General features: G+C 33.6%; 1 protein-coding gene across 1 annotated transcript in view; it reads left to right on the top strand.

Annotated features, from left to right (window-relative positions):
- LOC136027566 (cap-specific mRNA (nucleoside-2'-O-)-methyltransferase 1-like) overlaps positions 1-27,449 on the top strand; it is a gene marked incomplete at its 5' end in the record, with an annotated part of 59,721 nt that overhangs the window by 5,782 nt on the left and 26,490 nt on the right. Inside the window, 3 exon segments of the mRNA XM_065704938.1 lie at positions 2,504-2,600; positions 12,042-12,174; positions 22,421-22,600. Of these exon segments, the coding sequence (XP_065561010.1) occupies positions 2,504-2,600; positions 12,042-12,174; positions 22,421-22,600 (410 nt within the window).

Genomic DNA, 27,449 nt, shown 5'->3' with positions numbered 1-27,449 from the left:
ATTGGTTAATACGGTTGGAATAATCGCACGGTCGGAACAATAGATCTTCAGTTGGGAGGTAGGAATAATAAAATCGGAGAAGACCGTTAAAATTTTAAGGACAAGGGAGAGCCAAAGAAGGGCAGGAACATTTTTGGCAAATAGCTGAATGGCAAAATGTTCTCTCACCTGTTGACGAGGACTGAAACTCCATCTAATTTGACCGACTACCTAATATGATCACTAAAAAATTACAATGTTGAAGGCGAAAGTGAGCGCCTTTGAATAAAAATTTTTAGTTTCTTATTGTTCAAAAATAGTTCGTTGACAGTTTGCTATCGATTGTGTTCTTTTAGTTTTTGAAAGAGAAAACCGTTTGATTTCACCACAGTTACAAGAAAACAGTTTAAAAATGCACGTTTTCTTGCTGAAATTTTCGGAAGCTTTTTAGGCATTTTTGAAAGCTTATGTGATTGCCGGTAAGGCATGTCCTGGTATCATGATAAATTGTAGACCATGGTATTTGCTCTGCCTTTTCCTCTTATGGTCAGACAACATGTTCTCTCGCCTCGTTCTTTCGCAAATTTTTATGCTTCATTGCACTGCATTCCTTTCATTCGATCTCTCTAAAATACGACGGGGGGCTGTTTTCTTAGTCTTAGCCTAGAAATCTTAAGAAAAACAAAGAGAGAAAAAATCTTAAGAAAAACAAAGAGGGAAAATAATCTTAATATAAAGAAACAAAGGGGACTACAGCCAGTAGAAGGGAAAGACAAACTAAAACGACGAGGATATTTGGCATGTATAAAACAAGGCATCTTCAACGCTAAGAAACAAACGTAAATTTAAAATAACCCAAAATTTAAGTAAAATAAAACCAAGAAAAAAAATCCATAGATACAATTATTGCTACTGTGATAGAGCATCACAGAAGCTAAATAGAGTTGCTTCAATGACAACACTGAAGATAAAAGGAAATGGATATGAAATTAACTATTTTGTTGTGAAATAATCCTTCTGCTAGCTTCCACTGCTGCAATTCTCCTTAGTCTTATATTTAACCTAGTCCCCTGATGATTTTGTAAAATCTTATTACCCATATTTACTATTGGCTCACTTTTAAGAAGAATGTCATCAATCGAATCACTTCTTCTTCTTGGAGATTCTCTTCAGGATTCTCTTGAAAATCAGTCTCTTAGTGAGGTTTTTTCTCTCTTTGTTTTTGTCATGGCTGGCCAGGTCGACTTTAGGTCTTTCATTCATAAATTTTAAGGTTAGGGTTTAAAATGCAAATTTCTTAGGGGTAACAGAGAAATCAAGTAAGTTGGTTCCATTTGTCTATTGGATGATTATATTTAAATAAAACTATTAAAACGTTTTAAAATGGTCAAACTGAAAGGGTTTTTGATAAAATGTAATGGATTTAAAAGGGTGTTCTAATTGAAAATCCCGAAATTTCCAAGAATTACTTTTGCTTTTTGTATTTATATTTCCTTTTAAATTTTATATTTAATAAATTAAAATATAAAATATCTTTTTATATTCTTATAAAATCTTTCGTATTTTAGATTTATATCTTCATATAAAGATTTTATAGATAATATAAAATATTGTGTTCAAAACAATAGATAGTTATGAAATACCTTGCTTTCAGGATTGTTTGCCTTAATGTTGCCCTGGTTTTACCGCGTGGTTTTATGCCGTGGTTTTTCCATTGCCATGTAATGTTGTCATTTAATATGTTTTTATTTCACTCAATTTCGTTGTCATAGCTGAGGTTAATGCGCTTAACTTGCAATTATTTGCTGAGGTTCGAGTCATGGTTCTACGGATTGTTTGGTTTTGGATAGTGGCCAGTGGTCTGACTCTTTGAGCTCAGCCAGAGTCGAACCAGCTCTAAGTCGGTACCTAAAACAGTGGAAAGGTAATTAGAAGGGATATGCGAAATCAAAGGATGGGTGGCGCCAATCCCCATTGTACTTCTTGACCGAAGGGTCATGAAACGGAGATCAGCACCGCCCCTTTGTACTATGAACTTTAGTGTCGTTTCATTACTTTTACCTATACGAATTTTGCTAAAAACATGCAATTGTTTGTTTTTGTAAATTTTGTTAGGAGAAGGGATTATAACTTGTAATCATCCCCCTTCCCATAATTACCTATTCAACCAAGAAAAATTGCCAATTTGGAGCTAAATAGCATGTGAGTTTTATTCAGAAAGAAGATTCGCGAGCTAAATATAAATTTCCAGAATTCTAAATATATTAGCAATTTAAACTGTGCTTTGTGTTCGTTTGTAATTTTATAAGAAGAAACACAGTTTGGCTGTTTAATTTATTACGTGAATAGTACTTTGCTTTAAATTGCTTTTATTTCCTCTCATTGTAATATAGGCTTCAGTTTTTATTTCCGTTACTTCAGTTTTAATAAGCTTTAAAACTTTCCGTTATTTCAGTTTTTAATAAGCTTTATTTTTCATTTTTTATTTTTATAAAATTTTCATATTTTTTTATTTATTTTTCAGGGTTTTTCTGTTGATGGTCAAGAGAATATTCAAGAAATTTTGTCAAAAAGATTGTATCTCTGTCAGTTTCTTGTTGCCCTTTGTGTTGTCCGTACCGGTAAGTTTTTACGTGTTTGTTGCCCTTTAATTATGTTGTTTTGTAGTTTTCTAGCTGCCCTCTGTTGTACGTAGCAGTAAATATTATTCGTGCTCTGTATGATTTTTTGGTAGGCTACCAGGCTACTTCTAAGAAAAGGATCTTGGAATAGGGGATCTATCTTTTTTGTAAATGAGTGGATTTATGGACATTTTAAGGGTTCAGTTTGCGAGAATAGGTTACTAGGATAGATTAATTTACGTTATTGGTGAAGGTGGTGGATGTAATGAAGATGTGAAAAGTGGAATAGTGGAATAGCCAAGGCACAGCGTATTTACTCACAGTTTTTCAAGAAAAGGTTTTCATTGAATACATGAAATGAAATTAATCACCTTAATTTGGTACAGCTAATGGATCTTTAAAATATAATAATACCAGAATATATATCAATATTAGGTTAATAATTGAGAAATGCCGGAGTTGTCAAACGTCTTTGGTCCTCACTTTTATAGATTATGAGCAAGCATAGGATTCTGATGAAAGAGCTTTATCGAAGGTCTTATCCTTGTATGGTATACAAGACAAATGTATTATAGCGATTAGGGCTGTGTACGAGAATAATAACACTGCTGCGGTTAAGATAAGAAATGAGGATAGCAGCTGGTTTCATATTAAATCAGAAGTTAAGCAAAGTTGTTTTCTATCCCCCTTTATATGGATAGTTTTGATGGACTTTGTCTTAAGGAGCATAGGGAAGGCAATGGGAGAATACGGATTCAAATGGCGGGGGAAAACTTTTCTGGACTTAGGTTATGCCGATGATTTAAGCATGCTAGATGAAATTGTGAGCAAAATGAATGAATTTTTAGAGATTTTTCGAGTTCAGGGCTCTAGAGTAGGTTTGAAAACTAATGTCGAGAAGACTAAGTTGCTAAGGCTAGGAGTAAGTGAAGATTAAAGGGTGGCGTTGGGTGACTAAAGGATTGATCAGGTGGAAGCTTCACTTACCTTGGTAGTACTATTAGTAAAAATGGTGGGAGCAGTGAAGATGTTAAGAGTAGAGTAGCCAGGGCTTGTTTTTTCATAGTTGAAAATAAGTTTGGAAGAATAGGAAAATAAGTCTACAAACCAAGATTAGAATATTGGAAGCTACAGTGATAACAGTGGTCAAATATGGTTCTGAAGCATTGGTGCTCCGAAAAGCGGATGAAGATTTGCTAGATATTTTCCAGAGAGATTGCCTACGGATTTTTCTGGATACCCCGCTGACTGACCATATTTCAAAGAGTAGGCTGTAGGAAATGTGTGGTTCAATTCCACTATCTATGGCTATAATGACAGAAAGGTTGAGATGGCTAGGGCATGTTCTACGGATGAAGCACAGATTGCCGAAAGTTTTTCTTATCGGCCTACCATCTAGAGCTAAACGGAAAGTAGGTCGTCCGCTGTTGGGGTGGGTGGATATCATAAAGGAAGATTTGAGGGGAATGGGATCTTCCTGTTAGGGTGTAAAGAGAGAGGCTTTGAACAGATCGGGATGGAGGAAGAGCGTGGGTATCTTTGCTGGCCTCGGGCAGCTTGGTGCTGCAGTGAGTTGTTAGTAGCAGTAATAGAATAAAAATAGAACTAATAAGTGGTGCTCAGGTCAGTTGTTTTAATTTTCTTTTTGTTATGGCACTTAGTATCTACCAAGTGACATATAGCGCGATCGCAAATTCTGTCGGTCGGTCGGTCATTCGGTCTATCTCTCTGTCCCGTTTTGCTAGTTTAGGCACTTCCAGATAAGCTAGGACGATGAGACTTGGCAGGCGTATCAGGGATCAGACCAGATTAAATCAGAAATAGTCGTTTCCCCGATTCGACCATCTGGGGGGGAGTGGGGGGACGGCTAAATCGGAAAATTAGTAAAAATGAGGTATTTTTAACTTACGAATGGGTGATCGGATTTTAATGAAATTTGATATTTAGAAGGATGTCTTGTCTCAGAGCTCTTATTTTAAATCACGACCGGATCTGTTGACATTTGGGGGGGGGGCTAAAATCTTGGAAAACGCTTAGAGTGGGTTATCGGGATGAAACTTGGTGGGAAAAATAATCAGAAGTCCTAGATACGTAATTGAGATAACTGGAATGGATCCACTCTATTTTGGGGAGTTGGAGAGGGGGTAGGGTTAATTCTGAAAATTTAAAAAAAATGAGATATTTTTAACTTACGAAGGAGTGATTGGATCCTAATGAAATTTCATATTTAGAAGGACCTCGTAACTCAGATCTCTTTTGAATCCCGACCAGATCCAGCGTCATTGGGATGGGGGGTGTTGGGGGGGGGAAATCTTGTAAAACGCTTAAAGCAGAGAGATCAGGTTGAAACTTGGTGGAAAGAATAAAAACAAGTCCAAGATATGTGACCGGATCCGCTCTCTTTAGTGGAGTTGGGGGAGGGGAGTATTTCGGAAAATTTAGAATAAATGAGGTATTTGTAACTTACGAACGGTTGATCAGATCTTAATGAAATTTGATATTTAAAAAGATCTTGTGCTTTAGAGCTCTTATTTTGAATCTCGTCCAAATCTGGTGACATTGGTGGGAGTTGGAGGGGGAAACCGGAATTCTTGAAAAAAGTGAAAATTGAGGTATCTTTATCTTACAAATGGGTGATTGGATCTTAATGTAGCCTGATATATAGAAGGATCTTATGTCTCAGACGCTCCATTTTCAATTCGGATCGGATCCGGGGACATATGGGGCTGGAGGGGGGAAACAGAAATCTTGGAAAGCGCTTAGAGTTTAGAGATCGGGATGAAACTTGATGGGACGAATAAGCACAAGTTATAGATACATGACTGATATAATTGCAATGGATCCGTTCTCTTTCGAGGAAATGGGGGTGTTAATTTGAAAAAACTAGAAAAATTTAGGTATTTTTAACTTATGAACAGATGACCAGATCTTAATGAAATTTGATAATTAGAAGGAACTCATGTCTCATAGCTCTTTTTTCAAATCCTGACCAGATCTGTTGACATTGGGGGGAGTTAGAGGGGGAAACTGGAAAGATTGGAAAACGCTTAGAGTGGAGAAATCGGGATGAAACTTGGGTAGAATAACCAAATGTCGTAGATACGTTATTGACTTTACCGGGCTGGATCCGCTCTCTTTGGGGGAGTTAGGGGGTGGGGTTCAGTGGTTTGGTGCTTCTGGACGTGCTAGGACGATGAAAATTGGTAGGCATGTCAGGGAGCTGCACAAATTGACTTGATAAAGCCGTTTTAAGCGATTTGACCATCTGGGGGGCTGAAAAGAGAGGAAAAATTAGAAAAAATGAAGTATTTATAACGTACGACTGGGTGATCGGATCTTAATGAATTTTGATGTTTAGAAGGACCTCGTGACTCAGAGCTCTTATTTTTAATCCCGACCTCTGATTTTCCTTTTAAATCAATCTATTGATTCTTAGAATTTTGCTAGAGCTCATAACATATGAGCTTGGCTCTTCTGGCCATGTCACAAGTGCCATATGAGCTCTTAGCTCTTGTTTTTTTTTTTTTCTGTCGAACTTTTGCTTTCTAAATACTACATCTCTTTGGTTTTAATCGATCTTTTGCTCTCTAAATGTTACTTCGTTTCTCTTTCAATTGACCCTTTGTTTTCTAAATACTACTTCTTTTTGCTTTCCATCTGACTTATGCTATCTAAATACTATTTCTATTTGCTTTCGAACGATCTTTTACTCTCTAAATACTACTTCGGCTTGCTTTCAATTAAGCTTTCGCTTTCTAAATGACACTTCTTTGTGCTTTCAGTCCATCGTCTAATTTCTAAATGCCAATTCGTTTTGCTTTCAATTGATCCTTTGCTTTCTAAATGCTACTTCTCTTTGCTTTCAACCGACCCTTTGCTTTCCAATCCAGGATTGGTTATGCACGGCTCCGTAAAATGAAAAGTCGAGGAGGAGAGGTTCGATGTGTTTCAGGGGATCTATCCAAGGATAGTCCTAAGCACTCGTGTGAAGGATTACTTATAATACAATAAGCTACAGAAGGCTTTGGTTTCATTCCACATACTCAAAATTCTGTTTTAGGAATAATGACTTGCTATGTTTAGGCCAAAATGAAAAAAAAAATAACATTAAGAGGAGCAGGTCATGTTTTACGGGTGAATGGTAATAGGTTAAAAAATTGTGCTTTTGATAAAACAGTGAAGCCAAAGAGGAGCTGAGTCAATCTCAAATAGGCTGCCAACCTCAAATAGACGGAAAACCTCAAATAACGGAGCCAACTTCAAATAGGTTGATCAGAAGTCATACGAAAGGCGTTTAACAGAAATAGAAACTTTGTGGGTAGTGAAGAGTGAAATTTTGCGGTGGAGGAGGAGTGTACACAGCTGCCTTAGCCTCAGACAGCATGGTGCTAGAGTAAGCTGGTAGTAGTAATAGCAGTAATAGCAGACTGAAATATGCCGAAATATAATGTAAATTAAGCTATATATTATGCAGTATGAATATGATGTAATATAATTTAGGTATAAATAAGAAATTGCAGACTGAAATTCGTAAATGAAATGTTTAAGTTATCCTTTGAAATCTCTTCTTTATTGCATATTTCAAAAACGAATAGGATATTTTGTCTATGATAGTTTTTTCATCTAAGTTTCTGTTTTAACGAAGTTTTATTCAGTAACATTTAAATAAATTGCTAGTTAAAAATTGTATTACACATACAAATGGGCCCTTCTTTATCCTGTATCTATCTATTTATTTTAGTAAGCTTATAATAATAATATATTTAAACTCTCTATACATATAAAAATGCGCTTAGAGGAGTATGGAGAAAGAAACTATGATGCCTGAGTCTACGACTGACTCAGATCGCTGTCCGAATCTGCCTTCTAATACATCCACCTTATCCCAGATCTCCAGAACTCCGTAATATTTGGAGATATAAGTGTTAGGAGACCAAATTGGAACACAGAGAAAATAGTTCCAAAATTTGAAAAGACAGACCGGATTTGTTGACGTTCTTGTGTGGTAAATAACTTCCGTAATGGCACCAGAAAAAACACATGAGGAGCAAAAAACGAGTTATAAAGCCGACCAAGTATTTAGAGATGTAACTGTTAGGAGACCAAATAGGAACATGGAGAAAATAGTTCCAAAATTTGAAAAGACAGACCGGATTTGTTGACGTTCTTGTGTGGTAAATAACTTCCGTAATGGCACCAGAAAAAACACATGAGGAGCAAAAAACGAGTTATAAAGCCGACCAAGTATTTAGAGATGTAACTGTTAGGAGACCAAATAGGAACATGGAGAAAATAGTTCCAAAATTTGAAAAGACAGACCGGATTTGTTGACGCTCTTGTGTGATAAATAACTTCCGTAATGGCACCAGAAAAAAACACATGTGGAGCAAAAAACGAGTTATAAAGCCGACCAAGCATTTGGAGATATAACTCTTAGGAGACCAAATAGGAACATGGAGAAAATATTTTAAAAATTTGAAAGACAGATCGAATTTGTTGACGTTCTTATGTGGTAAATAACTTCCATAATGGTGCCAGAAAAACGCATGAGGAGCAAAAAACGAATTATAAAGCCGACCAAGCGTTTTCTTTGTCAAATTGGCCTTTAACTCTAGAAAGAAATCCATAGGAATATCTCAACTTCTCTCTCAACACATTTATTGTTAGTGACCGGTTTTTCTTGAATCGAGGTCCCGAATGCAAGTCCAAGGTACTTGAGACACGCAATAGGAAAATTTAGTCAGGGCCAACCTGAGTTTTTGAATTGGGAAGGTGATGACAACCAAAAATGAGAAATTCAGTTTTAGCAGAAGCGACTGACAACCTGATGTCAGACAGCCGGGCATGAAGGCTATTCAAAGCATCCTGCATTGATTTCAAGTTATCAATGATTTATAGTAGTATATGCCCCCATTGAACCAACTGATGGAGATACTAGTGACTCAGATGAATTTTACTTACAGTTACAGGAGCAAATAGACAGGGTACCAGGTAGAAATATGGTGTTTTTGCTAGGAGATTTTAATGCCCAGGTTGGTAGAAATAGGGATAGATGGTATCCTAGCCTAGGTAATTTTGGTGTAGGAAAAGAAAACAGTAATGGCTATAGGCTTTTGCAATTTTGTAGGTATAACAACCTAGTTATAACCAATACGGTGTTTGGTCACAAAATGGCCCATAAGTTGACATGGTATTCACGTGATGGTAAGACAGCAAACCTTATTGATTATGTTATTGTAAACAGAAGACTAGCAGGATCAATACAAGATACTAGGGTGTATAGGAGTGCCGTTATTGATGTTAAAAGTAAAGATCACCATCTAGTAGTGTCTAAGGTTAATTTAAAGCTGAAATTTCGGAAGAGTAACTCCCTCCCGGGAAGTTATGATGTTGGTAGACTTCAGGATGAAAATTTGAGAAAAAAATTCCAGGAACAGTTTAGTAATAAACTTGAGGGTTTAAAATTTGACAATGTGGAAGGTGGATGGAATAATTTCAGAAAAACAATTTGTGAAGTTGCTGATGGTGTCCTAGGGAAGAGTGCTAAGACAGCAACTAGGAATATTAGTGAAAAAGCTTTAGGTTTAATAGAGAGTAGAAGGGGTTTGTATAAGAATTATCTGAGCGATAGGTCGTATGAAAACAAAAGGAATGTAAAGAAAGTGGAGAAAGCATTAAAATATGAACTAAGGAGATGTGAAATGGAGGCGATGGATAAAATTGCTGAGGATCTGGAAGATGCGGCTAGACGGCATAATTGTAAAATATTATACTGGCATGTTAATAAATTGAAAGGAAGTAGCCGATCCGGACTAGTCCCAGTTAAAGATAGAAATGGGGTCACAATTAGTGATAAGGAAAAAGTTAAAGAAAGATGGGTGGAACATTTTGAGAATGTGCTAAACCGAGATACAGTTGCAGGAAAAGATATAGATGAAAATGAAAAAGTTTGTGATACCTTGGATGTGAAGGAAGATTTGTTTAGTGAGGAAGAATTAGCGACAGTACTAGAAGGATTAAAAAATAATAAGGCCCCAGGTGCTGATAGTATGATTAATGAGTTCCTTAAATATGGTGGCTCTGAGGTTAGGAATAAGCTACTGAAGATTATGAACATGATTTTTGAAAAAGGGGAAGTACCCAATGATTTTAGGAAAACCTTAATTAAACCACTGTATAAGAAAGGTGACAAGAGTGAATGTCGGAATTATCGAGGCATTAGTCTGGTCTCTGTAGGTAGCAAATTACTGAGTAATATGATACTTTTTAGACTGAGACATGCTGTAGACAAAGTTTTAAGGGAAGAACAATGCGGTTTTAGAAAAGGTAGAGGATGTGTCGACCATGTTTTCACTCTTAGGTTAATAATTGAGAAGTCCCTTCGTTGTCAAACACCTTTGGTCCTTAGTTTTATCGATTATGAGCAAGCTTTCGATTCTGTTGATAGAACAGCGTTAACAAAGGTCTTATCGTTATATGGTATACCAGAAAAATACATTAAAGTGATTTGCGCTATGTACGAGAATAATACTGCTGCGGTTAAGGTAGGAAATGAGGTTAGCAACTGGTTTTGTATTAAATCAGGAGTTAAGCAGGGTTGTGTTCTATCCCCCTTTATATGGATCATTTTGATGGACTTCGTCTTAAGGAGCACAGGAAAGGCAATTGGAGACCATGGAATCAAATGGGGAGGAAGAACTCTCCTGGACTTAGATTATGCTGATGATTTAAGCATATTAGATGAAAGTGTGAGCAAAATGAATGAATTTTTAGAGGTTTTACGAGTTCAGGGTGCTAAAATAGGCTTGAAAATTAATGTTAAGAAGACTAAGTCACTAAGGTTAGGAATAAGTGAAGATGAACAGGTGACCTTAGGTAACGAAAAGATTGATCAGGTTGGGAGCTTCAGTTACCTTGGTAGTATTATTAGTAAAGATGGTGGGAGCAGTGAAGATGTTAAAAGTAGAATAGCTAAAGCTCAGGGTGTTTTTTCACAGTTAAAAAAAGATTGGAAGAATAGAAAGATAAACCTACAAACCAAGATTAGAATATTGGAAGCTACAGTGATGACAGTGGTCAAATATGGCTCTGAAGCATGGACACTCCGAAAAGCAGATGAAAATTTACTAGATGTTTTCCAGAGAAATTGCCTACGGATTGTTCTGGGTACCCGGCTGACTGACCGTATTTCAAACAGTAGGTTGTACGAAAAGTGTGGATCAATCCCGCTTTCTGGGGCTATAATGAAAGAAAGGTTGAGATGGCTGGGCCACGTTCTACGGATGAAGGATGACAGATTACCGAAGATTGTCCTTTTTGGCCAACCGTCTGGGGCTACACGGAAAGCAGGTCGTCCTTGTCTGGGTTGGGAGGATGTCATAAATAAGGATTTAAAGGAAATGGGAACTTCCTGGGAGGGTGTAAAGAGGGAGGCTTTAAATAGATTAGGTTGGAGGAGGAGCGTGCATAGCTGTGTTGGCCTCAGGCGGCTTGGTGCTGCAGTGAGTTATTAGTAGTAGTAGTAATGATTGCAAATTGTCGCTTACAACAAAAAGTTACAATATTAGGGATTAAAAAAAATCGTTACGAAAAATAAATATCTTTTAAAAATTTCTAAGCTTCTGCTAGTTGTAACTTCTTCGTCTATTCCGTTTTAATTCTCTGCTACAAACCTTGTAAAAAGGTACGTGTCTATTTTTTTTTTATCTGGAAGCTAAAAATTAATTGTATGTTGCCTGGTTGCTGTGTAGCTTGAAAACATTTAAGATGCACTTAGTGTGAGGTTATTTATCTGTTTAATAATTCAGAAAGTATTTTGTAAGTCTTCTCTTCCCTTCGAAGTTGCAAGCACTGCATCCTAATGCTGTTTTGCAATCTATTTAGGTACAACACAATTTTTATTGGGCGTATTTGATCACTTTCAATTAAAAACCGGTCAGACCTATTTTGTAGATACCATTAGGAAGAACGGTTTTCCATTATAGGCCTTACGTTATCTGTATATCTAGTCCTGTATCTTTTTCCTCTGTATTCTCTCACTCTCGCGCACTCTCTCACCCTCTTTCTTCATATTACGCTAAATTGTCATAAAATATTCATATTTAGGGGTTAAATTAAGCCCTAAGCTGTGGGTAGGAAAACTCATAACCAAATAATGAATTTTGTAATGAAGCCATTTAACTTTACTAACTCTTATATTAGTGCCTGACTTGGTTGTAACGAAAAAAAAAACATATGAACACGCGACTTTTAATGTTTTTGTTTTTTGTTATTTTGTTATGGTTAAGTTGGCCTAACAAAACTTTGTTGAGAACTTTATGACAAAAGGAATACTTCAGGGGCTAGAGGATATACTAGTTATTGACAATGACATACTGACATACTAGTCACCCCCATATTCCATAATGGAAAGTAGAGTCTTATTTTGTCAATTTCTTCCAGGTGGTCATTTTGTTTGCAAGCTCTTTGATATATTCACTCCATTTAGCGTTGGTTTAATATACCTGATGTGGATGTCTTTCGAGCAAATTTCTATTTTTAAGCCAAATTCTAGTCGCCCAGCCAATTCAGAAAGGTATGAGTAATGTATAGTTGTTAAATGTTGTGATTTGTGATGTCAGTGCCAAAGATAATTTTTCTATTTTGAACAAATTAAAGAAAAGGATTAATACCTTCCCATCTCCTGTAAAAAGAGCCATTGCACAATAAATCACAATAAAAGGTATGAGTTATGTATAGTTGTTAAATGTTGTGATTTGTGATGTCAGTGCCAAAGATAATTTTTCTATTTTGAACAAATTAAAGAAAAGGATTAATACCTTCCCATCTCCTGTAAAAAGAGCCATTGCACAATAAATCACAATAAAAGGTATGAGTTATGTATAGTTGTTAAATGTTGTGATTTGTGATATCAGTGCCAAAGATAACTTTTCTATTTTGAACACATTAAAAAGAAAAGGATTAATACCTTCCCATCTCCTGTAAAAAGAGCCATTGCACAATAAATCACAATAAAAGGTATGAGTTATGTATAGTTGTTAAATGTTGTGATTTGTGATATCAGTGCCATAGATAACTTTTCTATTTTGAACACATTAAAAAGAAAAGGATTAATACCTTCCCATCTCCTGTAAAAAGAGCCATTGCACAATAAATCACAATAAAAGGTATGAGTTATGTATAGTTGTTAAATGTTGTGATTTGTGATATCAGTGCCATAGATAACTTTTCTATTTTGAACACATTAAAAAGAAAAGGATTAATACCTTCCCATCTCCTGTAAAAAGAGCCATTGCACAATAAATCACAATAAAAGGTATGAGTTATGTATAGTTGTTAAATGTTGTGATTTGTGATATCAGTGCCAAAGATAACTTTTCTATTTTGAACACATTAAAAAGAAAAGGATTAATACCTTCCCATCTCCTGTAAAAAGAGCCATTGCACAATAAATCACAATAAAAGGTATGAGTTATGTATAGTTGTTAAATGTTGTGATTTGTGATATCAGTGCCATAGATAACTTTTCTATTTTGAACACATTAAAAAGAAAAGGATTAATACCTTCCCATCTCCTGTAAAAAGAGCCATTGCACAATAAATCACAATAAAAGGTATGAGTTATGTATAGTTGTTAAATGTTGTGATTTGTGACACCAAAAAACGAATATAAATACGAAAAACGGGTTTATGGCCAGTAAATGAAAACGGAGAGAACAGAAAATCCAATGAATATATCGCCCCTACATAACAAGGCTTCTTCAGCATAGAAGAAAAAGAAACTAAAACTAAAGAATATATATAAAACTAAAATAGTATAGCATAAAATATATGATATTTTATAGCCAAAATAGCCAAAGATAACTTTTCTATTTTGAACAGATTAAAGAAAAGGATTAATACCTTCCCATCTCCTGTAAAAAGAGCCATTGCACAATAAATCACAATAAAAGGTATGAGTTATGTATAGTTGTTAAATGTTGTGATTTGTGATATCAGTGCCATAGATAACTTTTCTATTTTGAACACATTAAAAAGAAAAGGATTAATACCTTCCCATCTCCTGTAAAAAGAGCCATTGCACAATAAATCACAATAAAAGGTATGAGTTATGTATAGTTGTTAAATGTTGTGATTTGTGATATCAGTGCCAAAGATAACTTTTCTATTTTGAACACATTAAAAAGAAAAGGATTAATACCTTCCCATCTCCTGTAAAAAGAGCCATTGCACAATAAATCACAATAAAAGGTATGAGTTATGTATAGTTGTTAAATGTTGTGATTTGTGATATCAGTGCCATAGATAACTTTTCTATTTTGAACACATTAAAAAGAAAAGGATTAATACCTTCCCATCTCCTGTAAAAAGAGCCATTGCACAATAAATCACAATAAAAGGTATGAGTTATGTATAGTTGTTAAATGTTGTGATTTGTGATATCAGTGCCAAAGATAACTTTTCTATTTTGAACAGATTAAAGAAAAGGATTAATACCTTCCCATCTCCTGTAAAAAGAGCCATTGCACAATAAATCACAATAAAAGGTATGAGTTATGTATAGTTGTTAAATGTTGTGATTTGTGACACCAAAAAACGAATATAAATACGAAAAACGGGTTTATGGCCAGTAAATGAAAACGGAGAGAACAGAAAATCCAATGAATATATCGCCCCTACATAACAAGGCTTCTTCAGCATAGAAGAAAAAGAAACTAAAACTAAAGAATATATATAAAACTAAAATAGTATAGCATAAAATATATGATATTTTATAGCCAAAATAGCCAAAGATAACTTTTCTATTTTGAACAGATTAAAGAAAAGGATTAATACCTTCCCATCTCCTGTAAAAAGAGCCATTGCACAATAAATCACAATAAAAGGTATGAGTTATGTATAGTTGTTAAATGTTGTGATTTGTGATATCAGTGCCATAGATAACTTTTCTATTTTGAACACATTAAAAAGAAAAGGATTAATACCTTCCCATCTCCTGTAAAAAGAGCCATTGCACAATAAATCACAATAAAAGGTATGAGTTATGTATAGTTGTTAAATGTTGTGATTTGTGATATCAGTGCCAAAGATAACTTTTCTATTTTGAACACATTAAAAAGAAAAGGATTAATACCTTCCCATCTCCTGTAAAAAGAGCCATTGCACAATAAATCACAATAAAAGGTATGAGTTATGTATAGTTGTTAAATGTTGTGATTTGTGATATCAGTGCCATAGATAACTTTTCTATTTTGAACACATTAAAAAGAAAAGGATTAATACCTTCCCATCTCCTGTAAAAAGAGCCATTGCACAATAAATCACAATAAAAGGTATGAGTTATGTATAGTTGTTAAATGTTGTGATTTGTGATATCAGTGCCAAAGATAACTTTTCTATTTTGAACAGATTAAAGAAAAGGATTAATACCTTCCCATCTCCTGTAAAAAGAGCCATTGCACAATAAATCACAATAAAAGGTATGAGTTATGTATAGTTGTTAAATGTTGTGATTTGTGATATCAGTGCCATAGATAACTTTTCTATTTTGAACACATTAAAAAGAAAAGGATTAATACCTTCCCATCTCCTGTAAAAAGAGCCATTGCACAATAAATCACAATAAAAGGTATGAGTTATGTATAGTTGTTAAATGTTGTGATTTGTGATATCAGTGCCAAAGATAACTTTTCTATTTTGAACAGATTAAAGAAAAGGATTAATACCTTCCCATCTCCTGTAAAAAGAGCCATTGCACAATAAATCACAATAAAAGGTATGAGTTATGTATAGTTGTTAAATGTTGTGATTTGTGATGTCAGTGCCAAAGATAATTTTTCTATTTTGAACAAATTAAAAAGAAAAGGATTAATACCTTCCCATCTCCTGTAAAAAGAGCCATTGCACAATAAATCACAATAAAAGGTATGAGTTATGTATAGTTGTTAAATGTTGTGATTTGTGATATCAGTGCCAAAGATAACTTTTCTATTTTGAACAGATTAAAGAAAAGGATTAATACCTTCCCATCTCCTGTAAAAAGAGCCATTGCACAATAAATCACAATAAAAGGTATGAGTTATGTATAGTTGTTAAATGTTGTGATTTGTGATGTCAGTGCCAAAGATAACTTTTCTATTTTGAACACATTAAAAAGAAAAGGATTAATACCTTCCCATCTCCTGTAAAAAGAGCCATTGCACAATAAATCACAATAAAAGGTATGAGTTATGTATAGTTGTTAAATGTTGTGATTTGTGATGTCAGTGCCAAAGATAACTTTTCTATTTTGAACACATTAAAAAGAAAAGGATTAATACCTTCCCATCTCCTGTAAAAAGAGCCATTGCACAATAAATCACAATAAAAGGTATGAGTTATGTATAGTTGTTAAATGTTGTGATTTGTGACACCAAAAAACGAATATAAATACGAAAAACGGGTTTATGGCCAGTAAATGAAAACGGAGAGAACAGAAAATCCAATGAATATATCGCCCCTACATAACAAGGCTTCTTCAGCATAGAAGAAAAAGAAACTAAAACTAAAGAATATATATAAAACTAAAATAGTATAGCATAAAATATATGATATTTTATAGCCAAAATAGCCAAAGATAACTTTTCTATTTTGAACAGATTAAAGAAAAGGATTAATACCTTCCCATCTCCTGTAAAAAGAGCCATTGCACAATAAATCACAATAAAAGGTATGAGTTATGTATAGTTGTTAAATGTTGTGATTTGTGATATCAGTGCCATAGATAACTTTTCTATTTTGAACACATTAAAAAGAAAAGGATTAATACCTTCCCATCTCCTGTAAAAAGAGCCATTGCACAATAAATCACAATAAAAGGTATGAGTTATGTATAGTTGTTAAATGTTGTGATTTGTGATATCAGTGCCATAGATAACTTTTCTATTTTGAACACATTAAAAAGAAAAGGATTAATACCTTCCCATCTCCTGTAAAAAGAGCCATTGCACAATAAATCACAATAAAAGGTATGAGTTATGTATAGTTGTTAAATGTTGTGATTTGTGATATCAGTGCCATAGATAACTTTTCTATTTTGAACACATTAAAAAGAAAAGGATTAATACCTTCCCATCTCCTGTAAAAAGAGCCATTGCACAATAAATCACAATAAAAGGTATGAGTTATGTATAGTTGTTAAATGTTGTGATTTGTGATATCAGTGCCAAAGATAACTTTTCTATTTTGAACACATTAAAAAGAAAAGGATTAATACCTTCCCATCTCCTGTAAAAAGAGCCATTGCACAATAAATCACAATAAAAGGTATGAGTTATGTATAGTTGTTAAATGTTGTGATTTGTGATGTCAGTGCCAAAGATAACTTTTCTATTTTGAACACATTAAAAAGAAAAGGATTAATACCTTCCCATCTCCTGTAAAAAGAGCCATTGCACAATAAATCACAATAAAAGGTATGAGTTATGTATAGTTGTTAAATGTTGTGATTTGTGACACCAAAAAACGAATATAAATACGAAAAACGGGTTTATGGCCAGTAAATGAAAACGGAGAGAACAGAAAATCCAATGAATATATCGCCCCTACATAACAAGGCTTCTTCAGCATAGAAGAAAAAGAAACTAAAACTAAAGAATATATATAAAACTAAAATAGTATAGCATAAAATATATGATATTTTATAGCCAAAATAGCCAAAGATAACTTTTCTATTTTGAACAGATTAAAGAAAAGGATTAATACCTTCCCATCTCCTGTAAAAAGAGCCATTGCACAATAAATCACAATAAAAGGTATGAGTTATGTATAGTTGTTAAATGTTGTGATTTGTGATATCAGTGCCATAGATAACTTTTCTATTTTGAACACATTAAAAAGAAAAGGATTAATACCTTCCCATCTCCTGTAAAAAGAGCCATTGCACAATAAATCACAATAAAAGGTATGAGTTATGTATAGTTGTTAAATGTTGTGATTTGTGATATCAGTGCCAAAGATAACTTTTCTATTTTGAACACATTAAAAAGAAAAGGATTAATACCTTCCCATCTCCTGTAAAAAGAGCCATTGCACAATAAATCACAATAAAAGGTATGAGTTATGTATAGTTGTTAAATGTTGTGATTTGTGATGTCAGTGCCAAAGATAACTTTTCTATTTTGAACAGATTAAAGAAAAGGATTAATACCTTCCCATCTCCTGTAAAAAGAGCCATTGCACAATAAATCACAATAAAAGGTATGAGTTATGTATAGTTGTTAAATGTTGTGATTTGTGATATCAGTGCCATAGATAACTTTTCTATTTTGAACACATTAAAAAGAAAAGGATTAATACCTTCCCATCTCCTGTAAAAAGAGCCATTGCACAATAAATCACAATAAAAGTTATGAGTTATGTATAGTTGTTAAATGTTGTGATTTGTGATGTCAGTGCCAAAGATAACTTTTCTATTTTGAACAGATTAAAGAAAAGGATTAATACCTTCCCATCTCCTGTAAAAAGAGCCATTGCACAATAAATCACAATAAAAGGTATGAGTTATGTATAGTTGTTAAATGTTGTGATTTGTGATATCAGTGCCATAGATAACTTTTCTATTTTGAACACATTAAAAAGAAAAGGATTAATACCTTCCCATCTCCTGTAAAAAGAGCCATTGCACAATAAATCACAATAAAAGGTATGAGTTATGTATAGTTGTTAAATGTTGTGATTTGTGATATCAGTGCCAAAGATAACTTTTCTATTTTGAACAGATTAAAGAAAAGGATTAATACCTTCCCATCTCCTGTAAAAAGAGCCATTGCACAATAAATCACAATAAAAGTTATGAGTTATGTATAGTTGTTAAATGTTGTGATTTGTGATATCAGTGCCAAAGATAACTTTTCTATTTTGAACAGATTAAAGAAAAGGATTAATACCTTCCCATCTCCTGTAAAAAGAGCCATTGCACAATAAATCACAATAAAAGGTATGAGTTATGTATAGTTGTTAAATGTTGTGATTTGTGATATCAGTGCCATAGATAACTTTTCTATTTTGAACACATTAAAAAGAAAAGGATTAATACCTTCCCATCTCCTGTAAAAAGAGCCATTGCACAATAAATCACAATAAAAGGTATGAGTTATGTATAGTTGTTAAATGTTGTGATTTGTGATATCAGTGCCAAAGATAACTTTTCTATTTTGAACAGATTAAAGAAAAGGATTAATACCTTCCCATCTCCTGTAAAAAGAGCCATTGCACAATAAATCACAATAAAAGGTATGAGTTATGTATAGTTGTTAAATGTTGTGATTTGTGATATCAGTGCCATAGATAACTTTTCTATTTTGAACACATTAAAAAGAAAAGGATTAATACCTTCCCATCTCCTGTAAAAAGAGCCATTGCACAATAAATCACAATAAAAGGTATGAGTTATGTATAGTTGTTAAATGTTGTGATTTGTGATGTCAGTGCCAAAGATAACTTTTCTATTTTGAACAGATTAAAGAAAAGGATTAATACCTTCCCATCTCCTGTAAAAAGAGCCATTGCACAATAAATCACAATAAAAGGTATGAGTTATGTATAGTTGTTAAATGTTGTGATTTGTGATATCAGTGCCATAGATAACTTTTCTATTTTGAACACATTAAAAAGAAAAGGATTAATACCTTCCCATCTCCTGTAAAAAGAGCCATTGCACAATAAATCACAATAAAAGGTATGAGTTATGTATAGTTGTTAAATGTTGTGATTTGTGATATCAGTGCCAAAGATAACTTTTCTATTTTGAACAGATTAAAGAAAAGGATTAATACCTTCCCATCTCCTGTAAAAAGAGCCATTGCACAATAAATCACAATAAAAGGTATGAGTTATGTATAGTTGTTAAATGTTGTGATTTGTGATATCAGTGCCATAGATAACTTTTCTATTTTGAACACATTAAAAAGAAAAGGATTAATACCTTCCCATCTCCTGTAAAAAGAGCCATTGCACAATAAATCACAATAAAAGGTATGAGTTATGTATAGTTGTTAAATGTTGTGATTTGTGATGTCAGTGCCAAAGATAACTTTTCTATTTTGAACAGATTAAAGAAAAGGATTAATACCTTCCCATCTCCTGTAAAAAGAGCCATTGCACAATAAATCACAATAAAAGGTATGAGTTATGTATAGTTGTTAAATGTTGTGATTTGTGATGTCAGTGCCAAAGATAACTTTTCTATTTTGAACACATTAAAAAGAAAAGGATTAATACCTTCCCATCTCCTGTAAAAAGAGCCATTGCACAATAAATCACAATAAAAGGTATGAGTTATGTATAGTTGTTAAATGTTGTGATTTGTGATATCAGTGCCAAAGATAACTTTTCTATTTTGAACACATTAAAAAGAAAAGGATTAATACCTTCCCATCTCCTGTAAAAAGGGCCATTGCACAATAAATTGGTTTTAGACGTTTAAATAGGTAGAGGTTAGAAAAACTTTAGAGATGAGAGAGTTTAATATATTTATATATGGTACAGTCAATCGAAGGTTTAACCTCAAACAAATTGTTAAAGTTTTGATCTTGATCTCATTCGAACCAGAAAAAAATTCTTTACAACATGTAAAAAATTGGCCAAAACTGGACGAGGCGAAATTGACCATTTTTCGTCTTTTGTTCTAAAATGACGACTTTTTAAAAACAACTTAATTTGCACGTATTTAAAATCGGTAATATGTATATCTGGTACGATATAGGTCTGAGAACAACATTACGCGAAGTTGAATCTTTACAGAAAAAAATTGGACTGCTAATACAGAGAAGAAGAAAAAACTTAGAGATGAGAAAATCTGAGTGTTTGATATATTTATATGTTTATTATATTCGTTGATATATTTATCTTATACATTGATGCATTTATTAATGCCAAAAGTTTGGTTTTTAGAGTTTCAGGTAGTACTAGCACAGGTTACAATTAATTTATATTAACTAATACATTAAGATGAACTCTTTAAAGAGATATGTAAACTACCTTTTGAAATGGAAAAGCTGTGTATACATGAATTGCAATGTTTTGTCCACCTTCTGCAAGGACAAAAGTGTTATAGATTCTCTAGTATTTTAACGAAAAGACAGTCAAAGCAAAATCTTCTCAGTTACAGTCAAGCAAACCTGCAAGATGATAAGGATGTTTTTGACCAGTGCTTTTTTATTAGCAGAACTTGGGTCTAACTAATAGTTAGTAATCCAGAGCAATAAAAAAGCCTAACCCATGTGTAAAATAAAAGTAGCAGCTATAGATTAGGTAATGGAGCTTATGTATTAAGCCACCTAAACTGACTTTATTTCCTACTTTCATGTGATATTAGTACCAAAGCCAATTGATCCTTTTTTGTCTATTTCAACCACAGTTTAAAAAATGAGGATTAGTGCCTTTCCTTTCTCTAAGATAGCGCAATTGGATAATAAACCATTTTTAGAGGTTAAAAAAGGTCAAAAAGGTAGGGACTTATAGATTCAGAAACTCTGTTTAACGACTAACGGCTTTCCATCTTTTGGCCAAATTCTAGTCATGTGTCTAATTCAAAAATCTATAAGCTTTGCTTAGTCGTCGAGCGGTTCAGAAGGCAGCTTCATTGACTTTATTTTCGACTTTCATACGATGTTGGTGTCATAGCTAATTGACCCTTTTTCTGTGTATTTTAAATTCAGTCTTTTGAATGTAAGGATAAATGTCTCTCACTCTTTAAGAAAGTGCAATTGTATAATAATTTTTTTTTATCCTGCCTCCTCTCCTCCCAGTGGCAACAATAGCTCAAAACAAAAACTAATTAATAATTTACAAAAAACTAAATGTAAATTTAAATATTAACTAAATATTAAATATTAGTAAATTAAATATTAACTTACTTCAAAATAGCAGACGAAGAGTGTCTTCGTATTGTTGTACTACTACCTTCACACCACATTAAAAAAATGCTCTCCCGCAGAGAGAACGTCCTCCCGTTGTAGGAAAGGCATTATTCGTTGAAGAGACTTTCTGAATCAACAAGCTTCTAAGTTTTTAACATTGGAAAATATTTATTAAACAACTGAGCGTTATTTGAGAGTGAGTGGTTCGTTACTTTCAAAAAACTAGGTTTGAAATAAATAGACAAGTGGTCAATTAGTTTTGTCACAAATATCACACAAAAGTAGGAAAAAAAGCCAATGAATCTGCCTTCTGAACGGCTCAACAATTAAGCAAAGCTTATAGATTTCTGAAATGACTACACGACCAGAGTTTGGCCTAAAGATAGAAAGCCATTATTCGTCAAACAGATTCTCTGAATCAATAAGCCCCAACGTTTTTAAAATCAAGAAAATATTTATTAAACAATTGCGCTTTCTTGGAGAGTAAGAGGCATTATCCGCTGCTATCAAAAAACTATGTTTAAAACACATAGAAAAGGGTTCAATTAGTTTTGTCACAAACATCACGTAAAAGTAGGGAAAAAAGTCAATGGATCTGTCTTCTGAATAGCTCAACAACTAAGCAAAGTTTATAGATTTCTGAACTGGGTACACGACCTGAGTTTGGCCTAAATTTAGAAAGCCATTATTCGTTAAAACAAACTCTGAATCAATAAGCTCCAACGTTTTCAGTCTTAAACGTTAAAAGCTTAAAATTTTAAGCTTAAAATGGAAAAATTTAATTTTACACTGTACTTTGAATGTGCCCAGAGTGATTAAGTAGTTTGTTAAGCACTTAAAACATTTTAGAAGTATAGTAAACAATTAGTATTATAATCTTGTCAATTATTCAGAGTATCTATTTTGTTTCCTTTATTTTAGGTATATTATATGTAAAGGTAAAAAAGAAGAAGCTTCTGCTGTTACTAATTATATGGCGATGATTAATTCCACATTGGCAAAATTGACGAATTTGGACAAAGACGTAACTGACATCGTCCCTTTACATATTCTTACTCAGACAAGTGAATTTTTTGATTACATCTATACTAGTAATGTGGAGTAAGTTGTTATGGTGTCTTTTATGTCTTGTTCTTAGTTTAACAATTGTATTTTTGTCTTATTTTATTTTTTCTAAATATTTTGTTTCGTCTTTTCCTTTTTGTGCAATTTTTTTCTTTAAATCCTCAGCTCCACTAAGAGCTTCAAGAAGAATAGACAAATGTTTTATTTATTACAGTAGTTCTAAGTTAACATGAACATGTCAGCATTGAAAACAAAATGGATTAAATACTGTAAGGAGTCGCAAAAAATAACAATATCAAAAATCCAAAGTAGCAGTTATTTAACTCACTAAGGTATAAGGAAAACATTGAGCAATAATATTCGACTTATTAGATATTCAATAGTAGTTGCACATACAAATATTAAAATACCACACAAAGAAATAACGATAACTTGCATACTTTTGCGTAAGTATAGCATTACTAGCTTCGCGACCCACCCCCAAAGCCCCCCCACGCGCGTAAGTCGTTACGCGCCATATTAGTTACGCGCCATTGTAGTTGTGTCCCTATGTCCCACCTGTGAATATAGATATATATATATATATATATATATATATATATATATATATATATATATATATATATATATATATATATATATATATATATATGTATTTAACTACGTAAAACTTGCGAATATACAACATTCTTTGCTGTCACATTGTCTGTGCATATAAATTGATTGTCAGGTTTACCGACTCTTGAACATGCAACATATAATGGTCCATGGGAAAACAATTCGTATTCAGGTCCTATACCTCATGATTCTAATGATTGCCCTTGAGCTTTGTTGACGATGATTGCTAATCGACGATTCCCTGTGTCGCCGTCGTCATTTATATATCCCCCTATGCCCCCCGGCCTCCCCGTTGTAGTTGTGTCCCTGTGTCCCGGTCGTCATTTATATTCCATGTGTCCCGGTCGTCATTTGTGTTCCGGTGTCCCAGTCTATGATTTCTCTTTGAGGGTCCCGGGCGTCATTTATATTCCTTGTGTCCCGGTCGTCATTTGTGTCCCGGTGTCCCGGTCTGTATATACATTCGTTTTTGAATTGGTCTTTTTTTTAGGTTTTAGGTTTTTACCTTTTTTTTTAGTTTTTTTAGTTATACCTCATGATTCTAATGATTGCCCTTGAGCTTTGTTGATGGTGATTGCTAATCGAACATTCCCTGTGTCCCCGTCGTCATTTATACATCCCCCTGTGCCCCCCGGCGTCCCCGTTGTAGTTGTGTCCCTGTGTCCCGGTCGTCATTTATATTCCCTGTGTCCCGGTCGTCATATGTATCCCGGTGTCCCGGTCTGTATATACATTCGTTTTTGAAATGGTATATGATGAAATAAATTTTTGTATTTTTCCCCTTTTTTTCTTTTTAGTTTTTTTTTTGGTTTTTACTTTTTTTAGTTTTTTTCTTTTTCTTTTTTCTTTTTTTTATTTTATTTTTTTAGTTTTGTTTTTCTCCTTTATTTTTCATTTTTTTCTTTTTTTTCTTTTTTAGTTTTTTTAGTTTTTTAGCTTTTTTAGTTTTTTTATTAGTTTTTAGTTTTTTTTTTCTTTTTAGTTTTTTTGTAGTTTTTACCTTTTTTTTTATTTTTTTTTTACTTATGTCCTGGTCTTCATTTATACTCTCTGTGTCCCGGTCGTCATTTGTGTCCCGGTGCTTTGTTGACTGTGATTGCTAATCGAACATTCCTTGTGTCCCGGTCGCTTTCTCTTTGAGTGTCCCGGTCGTCATTTATATTCCCTATGTGCCGGTGTCCCGGTCGTCATTTGTGTCCCGATGTCCCGGTCTGTAATTTCGTCAGTCGAAAACATGACAAGGATAGATGGTATCCTAGCATAGGTAAATAGGGTGTTATCGTAAATCGAAGACTAGCAGGACTGATACAAGACACTAGAGTATATAGGAGTACTTCTATTGCTATTAAAACTAAAAGTCATCATCTTTTAACGTCCTGAGTTAATTTATTGCAGAAATTTAGAAATGGTAACTAGATTCCGGGTAGACATCACATGTAGGCTTCAGGATGAGTATTTGGAAGAAATCTTGAAGTATATTTGGATTTGAGCGGGGGAGCAAAGTATTTAACATTAAAGAAGGTGGATGGAATAATTTTAGGAAAACAGTTTGGAAAATAGTAGAAGATGACTTAAGGAAGAAAGTAAGAAACGTAGCTAGTAATATATGCAAAACACTGAGAGAAGAGGTCTGTACAAAAAAATTCTTAAGCATAGGTCATATGAGCATACGAACCAAGTAAGGGAAGTGTAAAGCAAAGGAGGTCATTTTGAAATTGCAGTGGATCCGGAAGATGCGGCTAAACGGCACAATAGCAATATATTATATTGGCATTTTAAGAAATTCAAAGGAAATTGTCAGTCTGGCTTTGTCTCTGGTAAATGTAGGAATGGGTCTTCAATTAATGATAAGAAAAATGTTGAAGAAAGAAGGACATGTTTTAAACCATTGCAGGATTGAAAAATTTTCGACAATTTGGAAGTGAAGGAACTATTGATTTGCAAGGAGGACTTAGAGACAGCACAAAAAGTATTAAAAAGTAATAATCATTAAAGTGCTCATAGTGCGGTAAGTGAGTTTCTGAAATACGATAGTTGCGAAGCTAGAGATATGTTGTTAAAGATTACGAATTCAGTTTTGAAAAAGGGGAAGTACCCAGTGATTTTAGGAAATTATTATTAAACCACTTCATAAAAAGAGAGATAAAAGTAAATGAGATAACCGCAAAGGCATTAGCTTGATATATGTATGAAGCAAATTATTCAGAATTATGATACTACTTACAAGCGTAAGAGACGCTATAGATGAAGCTTGTTTTAGGAAGAAGAAATGATGTGTCGACTAGATTTTACTCTTAGATTTATAATTGAGAAGTGTTTGAACGATCATACTCTTTCAGTCTTAAGTTTTATAGACTACTAATAGGTGTTTGATTCAGCCAACAGAAGAGCTTCAGTGAAGGTCTTATCCTTGTATTATATACCAGATAAACACATAAAAGTGATAAGTAGTATTTGTTTGCTGCAGTTACGGTAGGAAATGAGGTTAGTAATTGGTTTCGTGTTTAATCAAGAGTTAAGCGGGGTCAAGTCCAATCTCCATTTGTACGGATCTTTGTGATGGATTTTGCCCCAAGGTATTCTGTTTAGCTGATTAAGAAGTTTTATCCTCTTTATACGACACACTAGTACAAAAAATTAATTTGTACAAAAAAGTAAAATATATTAATCAGTAAAGAAAATAATTAGTGATATGTACTAGAATAATATTGCTGCAGTCAAGGTAAGAGGAAAGGTTAGTATTTGGGCTAGTGTGGAATTAAGGGTTAAGCAGGGTCGCGTAGTATCCCCGTTTATGTGGATTGTTTTGTTGGACTTCATCGCAAGGAACGCGAAAAGGGTATAGGAGATTATAATATTAATTATATAGTATACTTTTAAAATGTTTTGAGTGCTTAAAAAACTATTTAATCACTCTGGGCGATTTCAAAGTATAGTCCAAAATTAAGAGTTTTCAGTTTTAAACTTCAAGTTGTAATAAAAAGTAAAAATAAATGAAAGGAGAAAGTATTCAGAATGACGGGTAGATTTCCTTACCTTAGGTTTGAACTGTGAGTTCCTGTATTCATGTCAGTCTTTGCAGGATTAACAGGTTTCTTAACAAGCTGAACCTTCTTTTTCTTGACGCCTTTTGTATCATATTGAGTGTGACTATTTTCAAAATTCAAAGACCCATTTTGTTGTTAAAAAAAATCCAATCTTATTCTTGGAATTCCCCCTTCCACTATACGGATCAGATTTATGAATATGTAATTTTTTGCATCTGAATTTTAAATTCTTTAAACATATATCTGCTGTTTTGTCACTTACAAACTATGATTTTACCCTAATTGCAGCATCAGTGAGGTCAAATCGATGATTTTCTAGGTAGTTTATTGAGAAAAGTCGACTTTTTGTAAAACTTTTTGGTTAGTCTGAGCCCCTGGAAGCTCAGTCCGGGAATTATTTTTTCTGTCTTGACAGAATTTCCTAGTAAAATCTAACTTGTTCTTATTTGTGGAAAATAGCTTTTTACACTTAAAAGGGCTGTAGTTAATCAGTTATTCTAAAAACGGAGAAAAAAGCAAGAAAAAAAATCTAAAAAATTGAACATAATCAAATTGGTTTCTGAATTGTCCGTCACTCCCCTCAGGTTTTCTTTAAGCTGGAAAAATGTTATATTTTAACTCTGAAATTCTGTGAATGTTCAAAATGGTTTTATTGTTGTTGTTGGATTTGGTATTGAATTATGGTCGCAGAAAATTTGTGTAAAAACATTTGGTCCCGGTAACTATAACAGCATTGTAGGTATCCAGATGTAAGTTAACATGTGATCATCAAGTAATCTAAGGAGACGCAGTGTCTTCATCAGTAGGGATTTTAACAAAATCATGTTCGGTCACTTGCTCTACCTTCTGATCGTCAACTGAACGCCAAAATAGCTTTTCAAGTTCTGACAGAAGAGGGTTGTTGCCGATTAAATTGACTAAGCGACGTCGTTGTGCGAGATCTTGCAAATATGCCTCTCTGAAAGTGAGATTTTTCGGAGTCCTCGTATGCATCCTCTGCTATCTAATAGGGAGCCCTTACGTTCTAACAAAGGCATATTTTTGAATGGCATTCAAAGATATACATATTAATGAAAGTTCCAATGGGAAGCGGTACTTCTTCTCGTACATAAACTGGGCACTTTCATTTATTTTAAACTTTGTTTTCCTGGTCGAGGGAACGAGTTTTTTGATAAAAAAAAAGACAGGGGAGTTTTGGCCAATTTGATTTTTTTTTTCTC

Source organism: Artemia franciscana, chromosome 5 (genome assembly GCF_032884065.1).
Source record: "Artemia franciscana chromosome 5, ASM3288406v1, whole genome shotgun sequence".
NCBI lineage: Eukaryota > Metazoa > Arthropoda > Branchiopoda > Anostraca > Artemiidae > Artemia > Artemia franciscana.
Note: the sequence above shows the minus strand (reverse complement) of the source record. Positions and strands in the feature narration are given on the sequence as shown.